At 41.8% G+C, this 15310-nt stretch overlaps 2 protein-coding genes across 2 annotated transcripts in view; one reads left to right on the top strand and one right to left on the bottom strand.

The window, feature by feature from the left end:
- LOC136834450 (hybrid signal transduction histidine kinase M-like) overlaps nt 1-5455 on the bottom strand; it is a 40300-nt gene extending 34845 nt beyond the window's left edge. The window contains exon 1 of the mRNA XM_067097052.1: nt 5327-5455. The gene's annotated coding sequence lies outside the window, so the exon portion shown is untranslated. The remainder of the gene's footprint in view (nt 1-5326) is intronic.
- Nucleotides 5456-7927: 2472 nt separating this feature from the next.
- On the top strand, nt 7928-8410 carry LOC136834142 (uncharacterized). The gene has a single exon (XM_067096404.1). The coding sequence runs from the start codon at nt 7928-7930 to the stop codon at nt 8408-8410; it is 483 nt and encodes a 160-aa protein (XP_066952505.1).
- The last annotated feature ends 6900 nt before the right edge of the window (nt 8411-15310 follow it).

Below are 15310 nucleotides of genomic sequence, written 5' to 3'. Positions count from 1 at the left end.
AGAGTCCAAGACACCTTAGCTGAAGAAAGAAGAGACCTCCTTGAAGCATCAACAAGGCTCGCAAAATCACCTTGAGAGGAAGAAGGAACTCTTGAGCCAATTTCTTCTCCCGTCTCATACCACATTCCAGCTTTCCCACACAATCTAGACGGGGAGAGCGAAGGAAGATTTTCCCTTGAGACTTCCTATCTTCCATCCAAGCATTGACTCTCTTGAGAGCTTTTCTAGTAGCCAAAGAAGTCTTCATTTGTAGGAAGTCGGGCGATTTCCTCACCCTTGAAGAAGCTAACTGCGAAGGAGGGGAAAGAGGAGCAGAAGGCTGAAATTTATCAGGAAAAAAGTTCCTTAAGCATGCTAGCCAAAACCCGGTAGTCGGAGAAAGACGAAAGAGGGGCTGCTCTTGTTCTGCAGAGTCCGACTCCTGAGACAAATCAGCCTCTTCGACAGGAGCGACAGGAGAGTCTTCCGGGGCTAGAGGAGACAAAGACCTTTGGGTCCAATTGCCCAGGACCTCTTCTCGTGGGAAGAAGCCGCCAGAAAAATCCGGAACAACTCGTACAGGAGCGTCCTGCCGAGCGGCCTGAAGAGCGCCCTGACGAGCCGCGTCCTGCTTGAATGTCGCAGCCAAGCGTCCTGAAGAGCGTCCTGTCTCACAAGCTGCCGAGCGTCTGGCTGACGAGTCCTGTCACGAGCGACGACCGCCGGAGCTTCTTGACGCGAGTCCTGAAGAGCGTCGTGCAGAGAACGGGAATAACGACAATTCTGGGGTCGTCCTGCCAACGTCAAAACGAGGCGAAGCAGGAGGAGAATCAAGAAGAGCGTCTTGGCGCGAACTCTTACTGGCGGCAAGCCTCTGCAAGAGGCACGCCCTGATCAACCAACGTCCCGACGGGGCAAGGAGAGCTGATGATCCGAAAAACGATGAGGGAGACTACGAGAAACGAGCAGGGAGAGAGACGAGCGAAGAGAAGGAGAGGGAGACCTCTTAGATCTTTTAACTGGCAGCGACAAATCCTTGCGGCGCCCACGCAGGCTCCTTCTCCTTAGCAGCGAGAAGGGAAGCTAACTGCCACTGCATATCTTGGATAAGACGCTTGAAGGGAGAGAAGCCCTCTCAGGAGAAGGGCTGCTCTTATGAGAAGAAGAGGGGAAGGAGACGTCCTCCTCCTTCTACCAAGGGCGACAGGGCTCTCTTCTTCGAGCGGCTGGGACGTTCCAGCAACGTCCTCCTCCGAAGAAATCCTGGTCCTCTTCTGCGCGGCAAATCTCGCAGCCAGTCGGGAGAAGATTCCAAAGCACGAAAGAGGAGAAGAAGCGTCCTCTTCAACGGCTCCTCTTGAAAGGACGAGTCCAACCGAGAACGTGACCCCTTAAGTGGAGGGGCGCCTCGGAGGACGAGAAGCAATCATTAGGATCCGTGCGACACGATCCTTGGCAGCCTGGGAGACGTCAACAAGGCCTGCCGAAGGGACGCCAGATCGGTGGGGTCCCCGTAACCCTCTTGCGGCTTTATAACATGCCCATTCCCTAAGTCCTGGGAGTTCGGCAGAGGTCTAGGCCTAGAGGCATTATAGGGCCGATCTGACGCCCCCTCCACAACACTGGGGGATCACTGCACTTCACTGCACTTTCGACTCGCCAACACCTTGGACTCCAAAGTACGAATGGAGTTCAAAATCTGCAAAGGGCATTACCTTCTGCAGACACAATCACAGGGTTAGAAGGCGACTCTACAGGAAAGGAGAAGCATTAGTAGGGGGTTAACAGGAGATAAAATTAATACCCTGACTCCCACCTACCCGACACACTCCTGGAGGAGGAAGACCTCCTGACACGATCACGCTCTAGCTTGCGAACGTAAGAATCATAAGCCTTCCAATCAGAATCAGACAACGATTCACACTCCTTGCAGCGATCATCCAACATACAGACATGCCCTCTACATCTCATGCATACTGTGTGAGGGTCTACAAGCTTTCGGTAGCCTCACCTTACACTCCTTAACAACACACACCCTGAAACTAGCAGAACTAGATCCAGACATCTTGTTCAAGGAAAAGCCAAACCAAAATCAAAACAGTCCAAAGAAAAGTATGCCTATCCACAAAGCCAAAGTCAAAAACCAAAAACAATCAGAATACTTAGTGGAAAAGTTTTATCACGAAATCCAACGGCGGAGGTATTGACAACAGGTGTTGACAATACCGGCGACAGAGAAAAATCTGAATAGAAAATGGGAATGGTTCCTGATGCCCACCTCCCAGCGGCGGAATGGGTACTAACCACCTGGCCCATCTGCGTGTGCCGTAAGTTTTGAATTTCTGTCGGTCCCTTTCGGAGAATACAGCTATATATATATCTGTCAGGTAAGTGTCATGAACAAATCACAGTTTTTAAAAGTAAATTGTATTTTTCCTAACTATACAAACCTGAGGTCCTATACATTAGGAATTACTTATGGCGAAGCTGGACATGGCCGTTAAACTCTTGAGCAAGGTGGTCAGGCAGCAACCATTTGGTAGGGGAATACCAACGCCTGCTTGGATGTAAACATTCCAGTTTGCCTTTCAGCCCAGGTTTCAGATTGAGGGGTGGCATGAGGCAGGCATAAAAATGTGTTGACAGCTCCTAAATAATAAATAGTATATAGCTATGGAGTGTTGAAATGTGTCATATGACCCTCGATGGAATGTGCAAGTGTTAGGCATGTTTAAAAAATCTTGGGGCCAGATGGGTTGAGATGAACACTTGTGTCAGCGTATACCAGGCTGTTTGTAAGTAAATTTGGGTCTTGAAATCGACATGCCTCACATAGGCCCGAGTGTTGAAAGTCACCAGCAGCGACAGGAACGATCAGGGCGGCTGCGGCAGGAGACCAGGAAGAGCAGCCCAGAGACTGTCATCGAGCTGACAAGAGCATAACACAGGGAACAGCAGGAGCAGATGGACCACTGCGTATGCAACAGCATACATGAAAACCAGCAATGACAGCGATCAATCCACATCGGCGGGAACAGAGTCAGAACGATCCCGGAATGGAAATACTGTATGTCATCTAACCAGGTATTGTGGTCGATCCCAAAGCAACACTGAATGAATGTCGGGACTGCTTCATGCGAGATATTCTTGATATATCCAGCCAACTACTGCTGTGTCTCGATGCTCACTGTCAACCTGAAAGAAAAGCAAAGATAATTAGTAGAAACAGAGGCTCCTCCCGCTACAAGGGGAACTGCCCCACGCAGCATAGGAGGTACTCTGACAAGGTCGCCCGATTGCTCCCGTTCCTGGTCTTCGCCAGACGAGCGGCAAAGAGGGCGAAGGAGAGAGATCTACTAAAGGGGAGAAGGAAGAACCTACGGAAGAGAAAAAGGATGGAGGGGAGGCCACCAAGGGCGCCAAAGAAGCGGAACTTATCGACGACGCCTGCAACCTCCCACTCGGCCCGTAATTCTCTAAGCACAGGCGGCAAGCAACACTCAGCATAAGTAGGAAGGAATTAGTGATGCCCCTTATACACGGAGGGCAAAAGCCCAAGAAGGGAACGAACTCTTATGTCCCGGTGAATGTAGGGGAGTGAAGATATTACGTCCCAAACTATATCTCTGAAAGTACAGTGGCGCCTTCAGTATTTACGTAAAGGGCTGCTGGAAGAGAAGCATTACCACTTGGTTACGCTACTCCAGTTACGCCCTTGGCCGTCAAACCCAAGACACAGGCAGGGAACGACAGCTTATGCAAGATTATCACAAATCGTGGGTCTGTATTAATAAATATCAAACACACGTATATATAAACAAAAATACAGAAAAGATCCCACCGATTAATAAGAGCTTAACGACAGTCAGGGACGAAGAGAATGAAAAACACATCAGCAACGCATGACGGCCGAAAAGCAAACTGGAATGTTTACATCTGGGCAGGAGGGTATCCCCGCCTACCTGGCGGTAGTTACTGCCTAACCACCTTGCTCAAGAGTTTAACGGCCGTTTCAGCCTACGCCTGAAAGTAATCCCTAATGTAAAGGACCGAGGGTTTGCATATTGTGTCGGAACAACTGGAATGTTTACATCTAGGCAGGCGGGTATTCCCGCCTACCTGGCTGTAATTACTGCCTAACCACCTCGTTCAAGAGTTTAATGGGTGTGTCCTGCTTTGCTGTAAATAATTCCTAATGTAAAGGACCGCCGGTTTGTATATCGTGTCAGAACAATGAAAAATTGCACAGAATAAAAGTTGTTCAGCGTGCCGAAATCTACCCAAAAGTAACTTACCTGGCCAGTTTGTGTGAATTTGCCAATAGACAATTTTTATCAGCAGAACTTAACTTTTTCTAAGCATCCAGTTGACATGAACGGTGCTACACATTACCGCTCTCCCACAGTTCTTAAGATGGCCATAGTGCGACGCCTCTCACCCTGCAGTTCCTAAGGCTGCCGCTGTACATGGCCCCACCTGATTGCGGGAAATTTAATTCCATCCAATCGTATGCTCCATTGACCCAGGTCATTCCCTCGGGCCATGGGTTAAATATATCTAACCAAACAGAATATCTGGTTGATATGAAATTCACAGACCTACACCCACAGTCACCCTTTCTTTTCATCTTTGACCGCCGAGATGTAGTGTCACGATAAAATTTTTACCTGACACTGTGTCCACTGACGAATTTAACTCCCGAACGATATTTAGACTCTGTTCCGTGTCCACTTCGGGCATTTCTGGATTTAATAAAATGTCTATCCGCTCAAAGCCGCCCGACACCCCCGTCCCTGATTCACTTTCCCAGCCGAAAGCAAAAAGACCCGAACCCGGACCCAGTGCTTACGATTTACGTGAACTCCTAATTGCTGCAAAGAAGTTGAGGCTGCTGGGACCCTTGTGGTCGGACAGCAGGAATGCTAACTAAGGTGAGCAGTGCAATTCTCTTTCTTTACAGTTGCCATTCCTTCATGAAGAATGATGATTTGGACCTACTGCCATTAAGGGGTAGCCTAGGCCGTTCCATGTGTTCAAGTTATTGCCGGGTCACAATGGCGACGGGTCCAGGGGGGCAAAGCCCCCGGCCAGGTCAGGGCACGCCGCCTTAAGTTAGGTTAGGTTGGGTTGTGTTAGGTTAGATCAGGACACGGTATTCTAGGTTTGGTTAGGTTTTGGCCGGTCAGGCTGTCAATAACGAGTACCTTTCCTTATGTAGGTAAAAACAATCGTCACCTTAGGCGCCTTCAGACCGAGAATGCCTCGCCGAATTCAACCATATTTAACTCAAAAACTCAAACTTATCCGAAACTTTAACTCACGAATTCAACCTCAATAACTGATTTACCTCGTTTGACCTTCAATACGATCATTCAGTCAATTTTCCTATGGAAATTGATTGATTTGTGATCGATTCTTTGGCGACAGCATTCAACAGGTTGTTTACATAGTAGTAGTAGTAGTAGGCGAGATTTTCCTTTGAAAACGGCTCCTCCTTTGTTTTATTCCTCCTTTGTAATTGTATTTAAGTTTTTTGTTTCTGTAAAGCCATAAATTCTTTCCTATTTTCAATTTCCCCCTTCAGCAGATCTGTGAATATAAAAGTATATTAGCTATCCATTCCTCTTTTATTTTCCTGATATGGCTGCTCCACAAAACTACATTTATTCCTAATCTCATCATATGGTGGGCAGTGGAGTAAGAAGTGTTGTAGGTTTTCATTTTTTCCTCACAAGCAAGGACATACAGCAGAAGGATAAGTGTTTGGGATCATTTTATAAGACATTACTGTTTTGAAGTCCGTTTTCTTTGTCAATTAGTTATACAGGAAACTGCATGTTTATTTTGCATAATCAATCATAATAAGAAACATAGCTATCATTGTTTTTACACAATTATATTTTTTGCACTTAAGACTTCTCACTTGTCAACGTTTTCTTTTTATTGAAAATACCAACTGAAAATATTGTTTTCCTTTGACTGGAAGTCAACTCTTACGCCCCGGACGGGGATATTGTCTGTAATATAGGTAGACAATATCTAAAGGGTTTTGACGGCCCTTCGGTCCGGAGTCAAATCTTTATCTCTCATACTGTCCCCTCATTTCTTTCATCCTTCTATATTTTCCGTCCAATCCCTTTTCAAACTTCACTTCTCGCTGTCTCTTCCTCTGCCAACTCGCCATAGGCCAGCGCGGCAGGGTATGGCCCACACACTCCCCAAATGAGTTACAACCACAGACGAAATTCGGCCGTTCTTGTTGGGTCAGCGGATTTAAATCAAGGCCCAACCACGCAGTCTGATTTGGGTTAGGGACCGTGTGCTGTACAAACGACTACCCAACCCCAAAACAGTGCTCAACATCGCTACACACAACGCAAGAACCCTCTCTGAAGAAATACACCTCAGCAGCCTCGAAACGGAGATTAAAAACATCAATTGGGACATTATCGGAATCTCTGAGACGAGGAGACCAGGTGAGAAAATCCAAATGCTTAAGAGCGACCAGGACAACAGTGGAAAAAAGAAAACAAATGGTTTGGATTTCTCAAAACCAAAACTCACAGAGCAACACTGAGAAGTTTACAGCACATCTGACAGAGTAGTTAGTGTCACTCTTAGGATTCCAAAGCAAAGACAAAATCATACAGGTATGGTCCCACACCAGTGTCATCCAGGAGGAACTGGAAACTTTTATGACTTATATACCTGATGTGTTGGTATATGACAAGTTACTACAATTCTTCATTCTTATCTGACAGAAATATGATGGTATTTAGTGTTTGAGGTTCAATCCCATTCTCGTCGCAGATGTCGGAGGATGAAGGGCGATTATAAAGCTCTTTTAGATCGTGTTTTCAAACTACAGTTTAGATAGAAGAAGGCATAAGAGTGTATACAAAATACGAAAAGCATATATAATGGAATCATAAACATATGAGCATCGGGGCTCGACACATAAGGAATATATTTTACATCATGTGTCGAATTTATAGGATCGAAGCCTGGATTCGATACTAACACAATAATAATTGATGACACTTATACTCACTCTAAGCGTTATTATAACATGTCTTGCATTTACGTTAAGACATACATGAACAATACCACTTTTAATTGACAACATTTCATAATGGGGGATTTCAATGCTAAAATTGGACAAGGAACGAAGATTGTGTTGGCAAATTTGGATATGGAGAGAGAAATGAGAGGAGATGACTTGATCGATTTTGCTGTAGCACATGACTTCAAGATCATGAACACATACTTTCAAAAGAACGAAAACAAGAGATGGTCATGGCGAAGCCCAAACCATGGAACACGAAATGAAATAGACTACATACTTGCAGACAAACATAATATAGTTAGAAATGTTGATGTCCTGAACTAAGTCAACGCAGGAAGTGATCACAGGATGGTAAGATGCAAAATCCAAATCAACACCAAACAAGAAAGACAAAAACTATTCTTCTCAAGACCAGAACATATCAAAATACCCAAAGCTCTCACATCTACATATCAGATAGAGTTTAAAAAAAACCGCTACGAGATTCTTGAAAATTTAGAAGACCAAAACAGTCATGAAAATGATCTTGACAACTTGAATAATAACACCATTATCCCATTGAAAGAAGCAGCAAAGAAGTTTCAGGACAGAAAGCCCTCCGACAAAAGCAAATTCTCTGAAGAGACAAAGAACCCCATGAAAAAACGTAGAAATCTCAAGCCCCATCAACAGTGCGGAGAAAATTGAAGCCGCAGAACTAAACAAAACTATACAGAAAAAGCAACGACAAGACCTTCGCAACAGAACAACAAAAACAATTGAAGATGTCATTAAACAGGACAGAGGGTTTAAAACAGCAAAAGAAAAAACTTGACCAAGGGAAGCTGCAATTCACTGGGGCGCTAGAAAGAAGACGGATCCCTTACAACCAACTGTGATGGAATGGTTAAGCGAGCAAGAGAGTACTACCACAAGCTTTACTCCTCAGAAAGACCCCATCACCATCTTCGCCAAAGAGAAAATCAACACCTATCTCATGATTTTCCAGAGATCACAGCATGCGAGGTGCGACTTCTTATCAAGCAAATGAAGAAGGGGAAAGCACAGGCACCAGATAACATCACATTGGACCTAATAACAGATGGTGATGAGCCAGTCCAAGTCAGCCTGGTGCGACTATTCAATGAAAGTCTGAAGAAGAGCAAAATGCCAGAAGAGTGGAATAAAGCCATCTTCATTCTACTCAACAAAAAAATCCCCAGAGACATGAACAACCAACGACCAATCAGCCTCCTAATGTTATTTATAAGATCTTCACCAGAGTTATCACTAATCGAATTGCAGGTAAGCTTGATGAAAATCAAGAGGGGAACAAGAAGGCTTTTAGAAGAGGCTACTCCACAATTGACCACCTATAAACAGTAAACCAGATCACTGAGAAAACAAACAAATATAAAATCCCACTAGTAGCAGCACTTGTAGATTACACCAAAGCATTTGACTCGTCGAAACTGAGGAGGTCATGTCAGAGCTGGAAAAACAGGGAGCTGACTCAGTTTACATCAATGTCCTCCATCACATCTATGACCATGCAACATCATTCATTCGCCTCCACAAGGACTCAGAACCATTCCAACTCAAGAGAGGAGTCACACAAGGTGACACAAGCTCACCCAAACTGTTTACTGCCTGCCTGGAGAGAGCCCTCCGACAACTCAACTGGCAAGAAAAAGGAATAAGAATAGATGGAGAATACTTGGTCACCTAAGATTTGCTGATGACATCATTATCGTTGCCCCCCACCAAAGAAGAGCTTCAACAAATGCTCACCGAGCTAAATGAAGCAAGCAAATCAGAAGGCCTCCACATGAACTTCCGTAAGACCAAAGTCATGAGCAATAAATACACTGAAAATGCAGATGGCATACCTGAAATTGAAAATCAACAAATTGAGGAAGTGGACCACTACATCTGCCTTGGATGACGAATCTTTCTACATGATGCCTCCAAAGAGAGAGAAATAAAAAGAAGAATAAACCAAGGTTGGCAGGCGTTTGGAAGAACCAGTACAGTGTTAAAAAATGAGAAGATTCCTACCATCTTAAAAAGGAGAGTCTACGATCAGTGTATCCTCCCCACATCCACCTATGGGGCCGAAAATTGGAATCTAACAAAAAAAAAAGGCTTTCCCTTAAATTACTAACAATGCAGAGGGCGCATGAGAGAATTATGCTAGATCTAACTTGGAAGGACAGAAAAACAGTTAAGTGGATACGGCAAAAAACTAAAGGATATCCTAGAGGCGCTAGGTCAATTCGTCCCCGGCCAATTCGTCGCCGGTCAATTCGTCCCCGCCAATTCGTCGTCAGCCAATTCGTCGTCAATTCAATTCGTCGTTGAACAATTTGTCCCCAAGTTAACTCGTCGTTGGGCATTTTGTCTCCAATGAAGACACTAGGTTGTTTGTTTTTTTCTTATTATTTTCCTGTTTTGGACAGTTGAAAACAAAAGGTTTTTTTACTTAGATCGAGTTATTTCTAACGAATACACCCATCCAACAACATGGCTACCTGCAAGATTTTAACGTCTGAGAAAGGAAAAAACAAAGTGGTGGATCAAGAGAATTATATATATACTAAGAATAAGGAAAGTGCTGATAGACTGAAGATCTACTGGAGGTGTGAAAATCGTGCATGCAAGGCGAGACTTCATACTGATGAAAACTATACAGAGATTAAGAAGGTTGGTATCCACTATCCACAATCACGCTTCAACTGCCGCAGAGGTAAATGCGAGGACTGCGGTCTCAAATATTAAAGAAAAATAAATTTCATCTCGTGACGCACCTCGCTCAATAATTGCTGGTGAAGTTGAAAAGTTAAACAGAATGGCTTTATCACAAATTCCTCGGTTGGAACACTCGGTAAGTATATCAGACGTTGGAGGCAAGCAGATGTTAATTATCCCGCAACCCCACAAACAAATGTTGGGTTCTCCATTCCAAGTGAATATTCTCGCTTAGACACTAATGAAATTTTTTTACAGTATGATAGTGGAATCGAAGATTCAAGCAGAATTCTGATATTTGCAAGTGATGAAGCGCTGAGACATTTAAAAGTGTACAAGAATTGGGCGGCAGACGGAACATTTAAATGCTGTTCTAGTATATTTTTTCGATTATATATAGTGCACGTACAGATCGATACTTTAAGTGTACCACGATTGTTCGCATTGCTATCAAACAAAAGCCAAAACACATATAATAGACTTTTTGCCAAAATAAGTGAATTGCTGCAGGACGAAGGCCCAGATTGCATGACTATAGATTTTGAAAAAGCAGCCCGTAATGGATTTCTTGAATCGTTTCCTGCGTCAAATTTATCATGCTGCTTGTTTCATTTAGGGCAAAATGTGTACAAGCATATCGTTCAAGAAGGAATGAAAAGCAGATGATGTTGTCGATGGCTACGAGGAACTTGTAGATGATGATGATATTCACAATCGGTAGTTTCTATTTTGAGAATAATTACATAGGACCCCTTAGAGGAAGAGGAGAAAGGAGGCGACGTCTTGAACCACCATATCCATTAACTATTTGGAATGTTTGGGATAGATGCATGTCGGGGATTGCTAGAACTACAAATAGTTTAGAAGCCTACCACAGTGCACTAAAAGACACAGTGAATATGAGTCATCCAAATATTTGGAAGCTCATCGATGTTTTGAAAAGTGAGGAAAGGTTTGCTAGTGCCAAACTGCAGAAATTTATTCAAGGAGATGATCCAAGGCAAAAGAAAAAAATACAGAGACATGAACTTGCGTATAAAAATGTCATGGAGAAATATGATCCCAACCAAAAATTACCTTTTTTGAAAGCAATCGCACATAATCTTAAATTTTAGAAATTAAATGCTTAACCAATTTTGTTTAGAATTTTATTGTAACTTTACTTTCTTCATTTTATAGTATCTTGTACGTTGACTATAAATTTAACTGAAAATAAACATTATTTCCACATTTTTTTATTGTATTTATATTGTAACTACCTCCCTTTCCTAAAAAGATACAATATTCGGAGCAAAGTTTCTAAAAATCAGTTTTGAACCAAAATTGTCGTTAGACAATTTTAGTAGCTAATGAAGGTCAGAATGAGAATGCGAAAATAAATCATTGAACTTGACTATTTGGCCAACAACGCATTGACTTGGGGACTAATTGGTCAACGACGAATTGAACTGGCGACGAATTGGCTGACGACGAATTGCCGTCGACGAATTGACCGACGACGAATTGCCGTCGACGAATTGACCGGATGCCATCCTGGCGACCATCAGTAAGCTCAAGTGGAACTGGACGGGGCACATTGCCAGGATGACAGACAACAGATGGACATCACGAACAGTCTTCTGGATGCCCCGAGGACACACAAGAAGCCGAGGAAGGCAAAAAAACCGCTGGCAAGATGATTTAGACCAACATAAACGACAGTGGGCACAGAGCAGTGGAGGATAGAAATCTGTGGAGGAACCTGGGGAAGGCCTACACCCAACAAGGACTTTTGAAGGCTGAAATGATGATGATGATGATGAACTAAAATATAATAGATAAAGTGGTATTTATGATTAATTTCAACAATGCTTGTATTACGTTTCGAGTTTTTAAAGCAACATCTTCAATATTGCATAGTTGTCCTCGTACCTAGTATATAAACTGAATAGATCAGGCTGGTGCCCACTTATGTTCAAGAAATTTTTGATATTTGTAACAATATATATATACCAATTTTGAGGAGTACAGTAATCATTTGAATGCTGCTCCAAGATATAACTGATAGATGTACTACTTGAAAGTTGTATAATAGAACAACTGTAACTCACCACCGGTCAGTCATTATTGTACAAGTCCTCACCATTTTGTGCACAGTGATAGACCCACACCATGGCAAGGCCATAGAGCTAGGTACTTGGATAGTTAAAGATAAAGGAGCAAGTCTATAAGAATATTTGAAAAATTGTAAGAAGGCACTCAACAGCCCCAAATCTTGTCATTGATAAAATAATGGACACAGCATGAAGCTTCTCTCTCTTATTTATATTTATTACTGTTAATCTTTATTTGTATTATTTATACTCACTGTTAATCTTTGCTTACATCTATATTTCTTGAAAAGGTTTTGCACAAATCCCGGTTTTTACGGAAATAAGAACAAGCAGCCAACGAAATGATGGACTAATGTTAATACGCGGTTACTGGTTAAATGAAGAGATTTAAAAATGACACAAAACAGGAAATTTGAAGACCGGATTACAATACCCCCTGTGGAGAGAGGCAGGCAACGAAACGGATTACTGTATATGAGCAGAAGATGGAGAAGTGGAACCTCTCTAATGGGCCCCATGTTTCATCTTAAACTGGTCTCACTTTGTTTATTTTTCATAACCACCCAAATCAAAGCTACCAGTGAGTCACTCAACAGAACAGAAGCAACGCAGCCAAACACTTTATTGAAAAAGCAAGCAAGCAAATGTCCAGCTACAGATGAAGCAAGCAACTGCAGTTGTTAAGTACAAGGTGATCAGAAGGTATTCTAGACTGAAAAAGTGATGTTTTCATTGTTACAATCACCACATGAGCTCTTGAATTATTCATTCCAAAACTGAACTTTCTCCACGAACAAAGCAGGAATCCTTATCTCACCAATAGCCTTGAATTGATATAACATAAAGAAGGCATCATAAATATACACAAGAGATCAAGAAATTCTACACAGAAGAAAAACAGTACTGGACATATATTTACTGCAACAGTCCCTTCACATTAGCCACAGTGACTTCCATCATGATGTACTTTAAACCTGAAGTTCTTAACTGAATCTTGTTCAGAACTTACTCGTATGTCAGCAAAACGGTGAAATCTTACAGAATCTCTGTGATGTTCACTAATGCTTATTCAAAGGAGATCATTATTATTATTATCATTATCATTATTCAGAAGATGAAGAAGAACCCTATTCATATGGAACAAGCTCACCAATGGAGCCACTGCCTTGAAATTCAAGCTTCCAGAGAATATGGGGTTCATTTGAAAGAAACAACAGAATGAAAAGGGAAATAGAGAAAGTGGAGATCAGTTATCAGAACTTACAAATAAATAAATAGATAAATAAAAATGTAAGTAATGATTAAATTACAATGAGATTTTTATTATGGAAGTAATGCATTGTACCTTCGCTTGAACTTCTGAACTTCCAACTGCACGACATCCTCTGAAGGGAGGCTGTTCCACAGTTACAGCATCAATGTTCATGTGTAATACTAAGTTGTTTATCAAGTGACTAAATTGAGTATTGCACGTAGATTCCTACTCAAAAACTGCCAGTGGGGTTCATTGCTACCAAAATAAAAAAAATAACTTGATTTGCTGTCAAGTTGATCGTATACAAGATGTGTATCGTATATTAAGTCAAAGAGATTTTCTTCCCCAGTAAACTGTGACCTGGTATATCAATAGAGATTGACGTTAGTTTCCTGAGGTTTAACCTTGTTATAACACCAGTCAAAACGTCCCAGGGTAACAAGGGCTGTTAAGGAACAAACCCCATATTACATTTTGACAGGGAAACAGTACCAGTGCCTGAAAAGGAGAGAGAGAGAGGAATGGATTGGTATTAGAACCCATCAATACGATAACTAGGGTCTGGGAAATGCGATATAGTTTGAATGTTCTTATTTACAAAGTAAGTATCAATCACTTAAGCTGACTTAAGTGGACAGAAGTAAGCCTATACTTACAGTAGAGGCCCTGGTCTCTTTACATAGGCCTACCGTCCGGTGGCGTAGCTAGCATTCCATCGGTGGGGTGGGGGGGCCTAGGAGGGGCCAAGAATATTTTTTGGGGGGCCCAAAAAAATTACACAAAACTAATGTGCCAGTTCTGTAATTAGTACAATACACTATTCTCGAATGTATATATCCATGCGAATGAAGGAAAATAATAGTATTAGTAATTGGTAAACCTGTATTTGAAATGAGAGCTCAGTGTTCAATTAATTTTCGACTCTTACTATATGCAAATGTATCAAATACTGCAAGGGTTAAAGTTTAGTCACAAAGGGAATTTCAAGTGAGGGGGCCATGCATCTGACTGGGGGTCCCAGGCCCCACATAGTGACGCCACTACTGCTGCCTTTCTCGAGCTAACCTTAACTGCGTGGAAAAGAAAAATCCAAAAATTACAAGGGAAATTAAATTCTCCAGCCAACATTTATGATCAGCTCATTTGTGGATTACAGAGGTATCCTGAGGGGGCTGGGGACACCGGACCCCTCCTATATCTGTAGAAACAAGAGGGAAATCTCTTCTAACTGGCACTACACACGGGTGTTCTCAACAAGCTGAAAATATAGATAGGAAGTGGACATTGTGAGTTTAAATCTTAAAAAAAAAAGACTGGTCGAAATCTCATTATTATTATTATTATTATTATTATATTATTATTATTATTATTATTATTATTATTATTATTATTATTATTATTATCTAATATATAGTACTACAAGTACACTTGGGGAGGAGTAAAAACAAATTTTACCTGAAGGGCGCGAATGGGAAGTAGTTCCCTCCGTCAGAGAGAGAGAGAGAGAGAGAGAGAGAGAGAGAGAGAGCAGGCTACTTCTATAATAGGGTAGGCACACCGGGCGTTTAACCTGTAATCGTTCACATGAAGCGTTTTCGACCGCGGCGGAAACCACGCAGTAATGCTTCTTTATATATATATATATATATATATATATATATATATATATATATATATATATATATATATATGATCAAACACCTGGTTATTACACAAATAGGCTAACAAATCTGTTGTGCAAATGATAATACCAAAAGTTACCTCACATCGACCAGATACTTGAAACCTCATAACAAAGAGTCGACTGAATATCTAAAGGTATAATGATCCCATAAACTTACGTATCACTGGTGAAAATCAATGTAACTTTATCAAGTTATGGATGAGGTAACAATTATTAAGTTATATCCAGAGTAGTGGAATATGAGTTTCACTTCAACCAGCACTGTAGCTGTCTCTTAGCTGGTTCTATTTTACCTAGATAAGTCTCAGGTGAACAAACAGATAGGCTACATCACTTACCTTATACACACTCATTAATGTCTGTAAGTACTAGTGATCAAAATGAAATGCTATGTCAAAACTTTAAACAAACAGGTTTATTTCTAAGTTCAAAAGTTATATGTATAGTTCACAATCTCAAAAGATTTACCATTAATTAACAACAGTGTAAGATTTAAGTATCTCTTA

Source organism: Macrobrachium rosenbergii, chromosome 53, assembly GCF_040412425.1.
Source record: "Macrobrachium rosenbergii isolate ZJJX-2024 chromosome 53, ASM4041242v1, whole genome shotgun sequence".
Taxonomy (NCBI): domain Eukaryota; kingdom Metazoa; phylum Arthropoda; class Malacostraca; order Decapoda; family Palaemonidae; genus Macrobrachium; species Macrobrachium rosenbergii.
Note: the sequence above shows the minus strand (reverse complement) of the source record. Positions and strands in the feature narration are given on the sequence as shown.

What these genes read in the sequence shown, in the direction of transcription:
- LOC136834142 (XM_067096404.1), top strand. Translation starts at nt 7,928, where the DNA reads ATGGTTAAGCGAGCAAGAGAGTACTACCACAAGCTTTACTCCTCAGAA.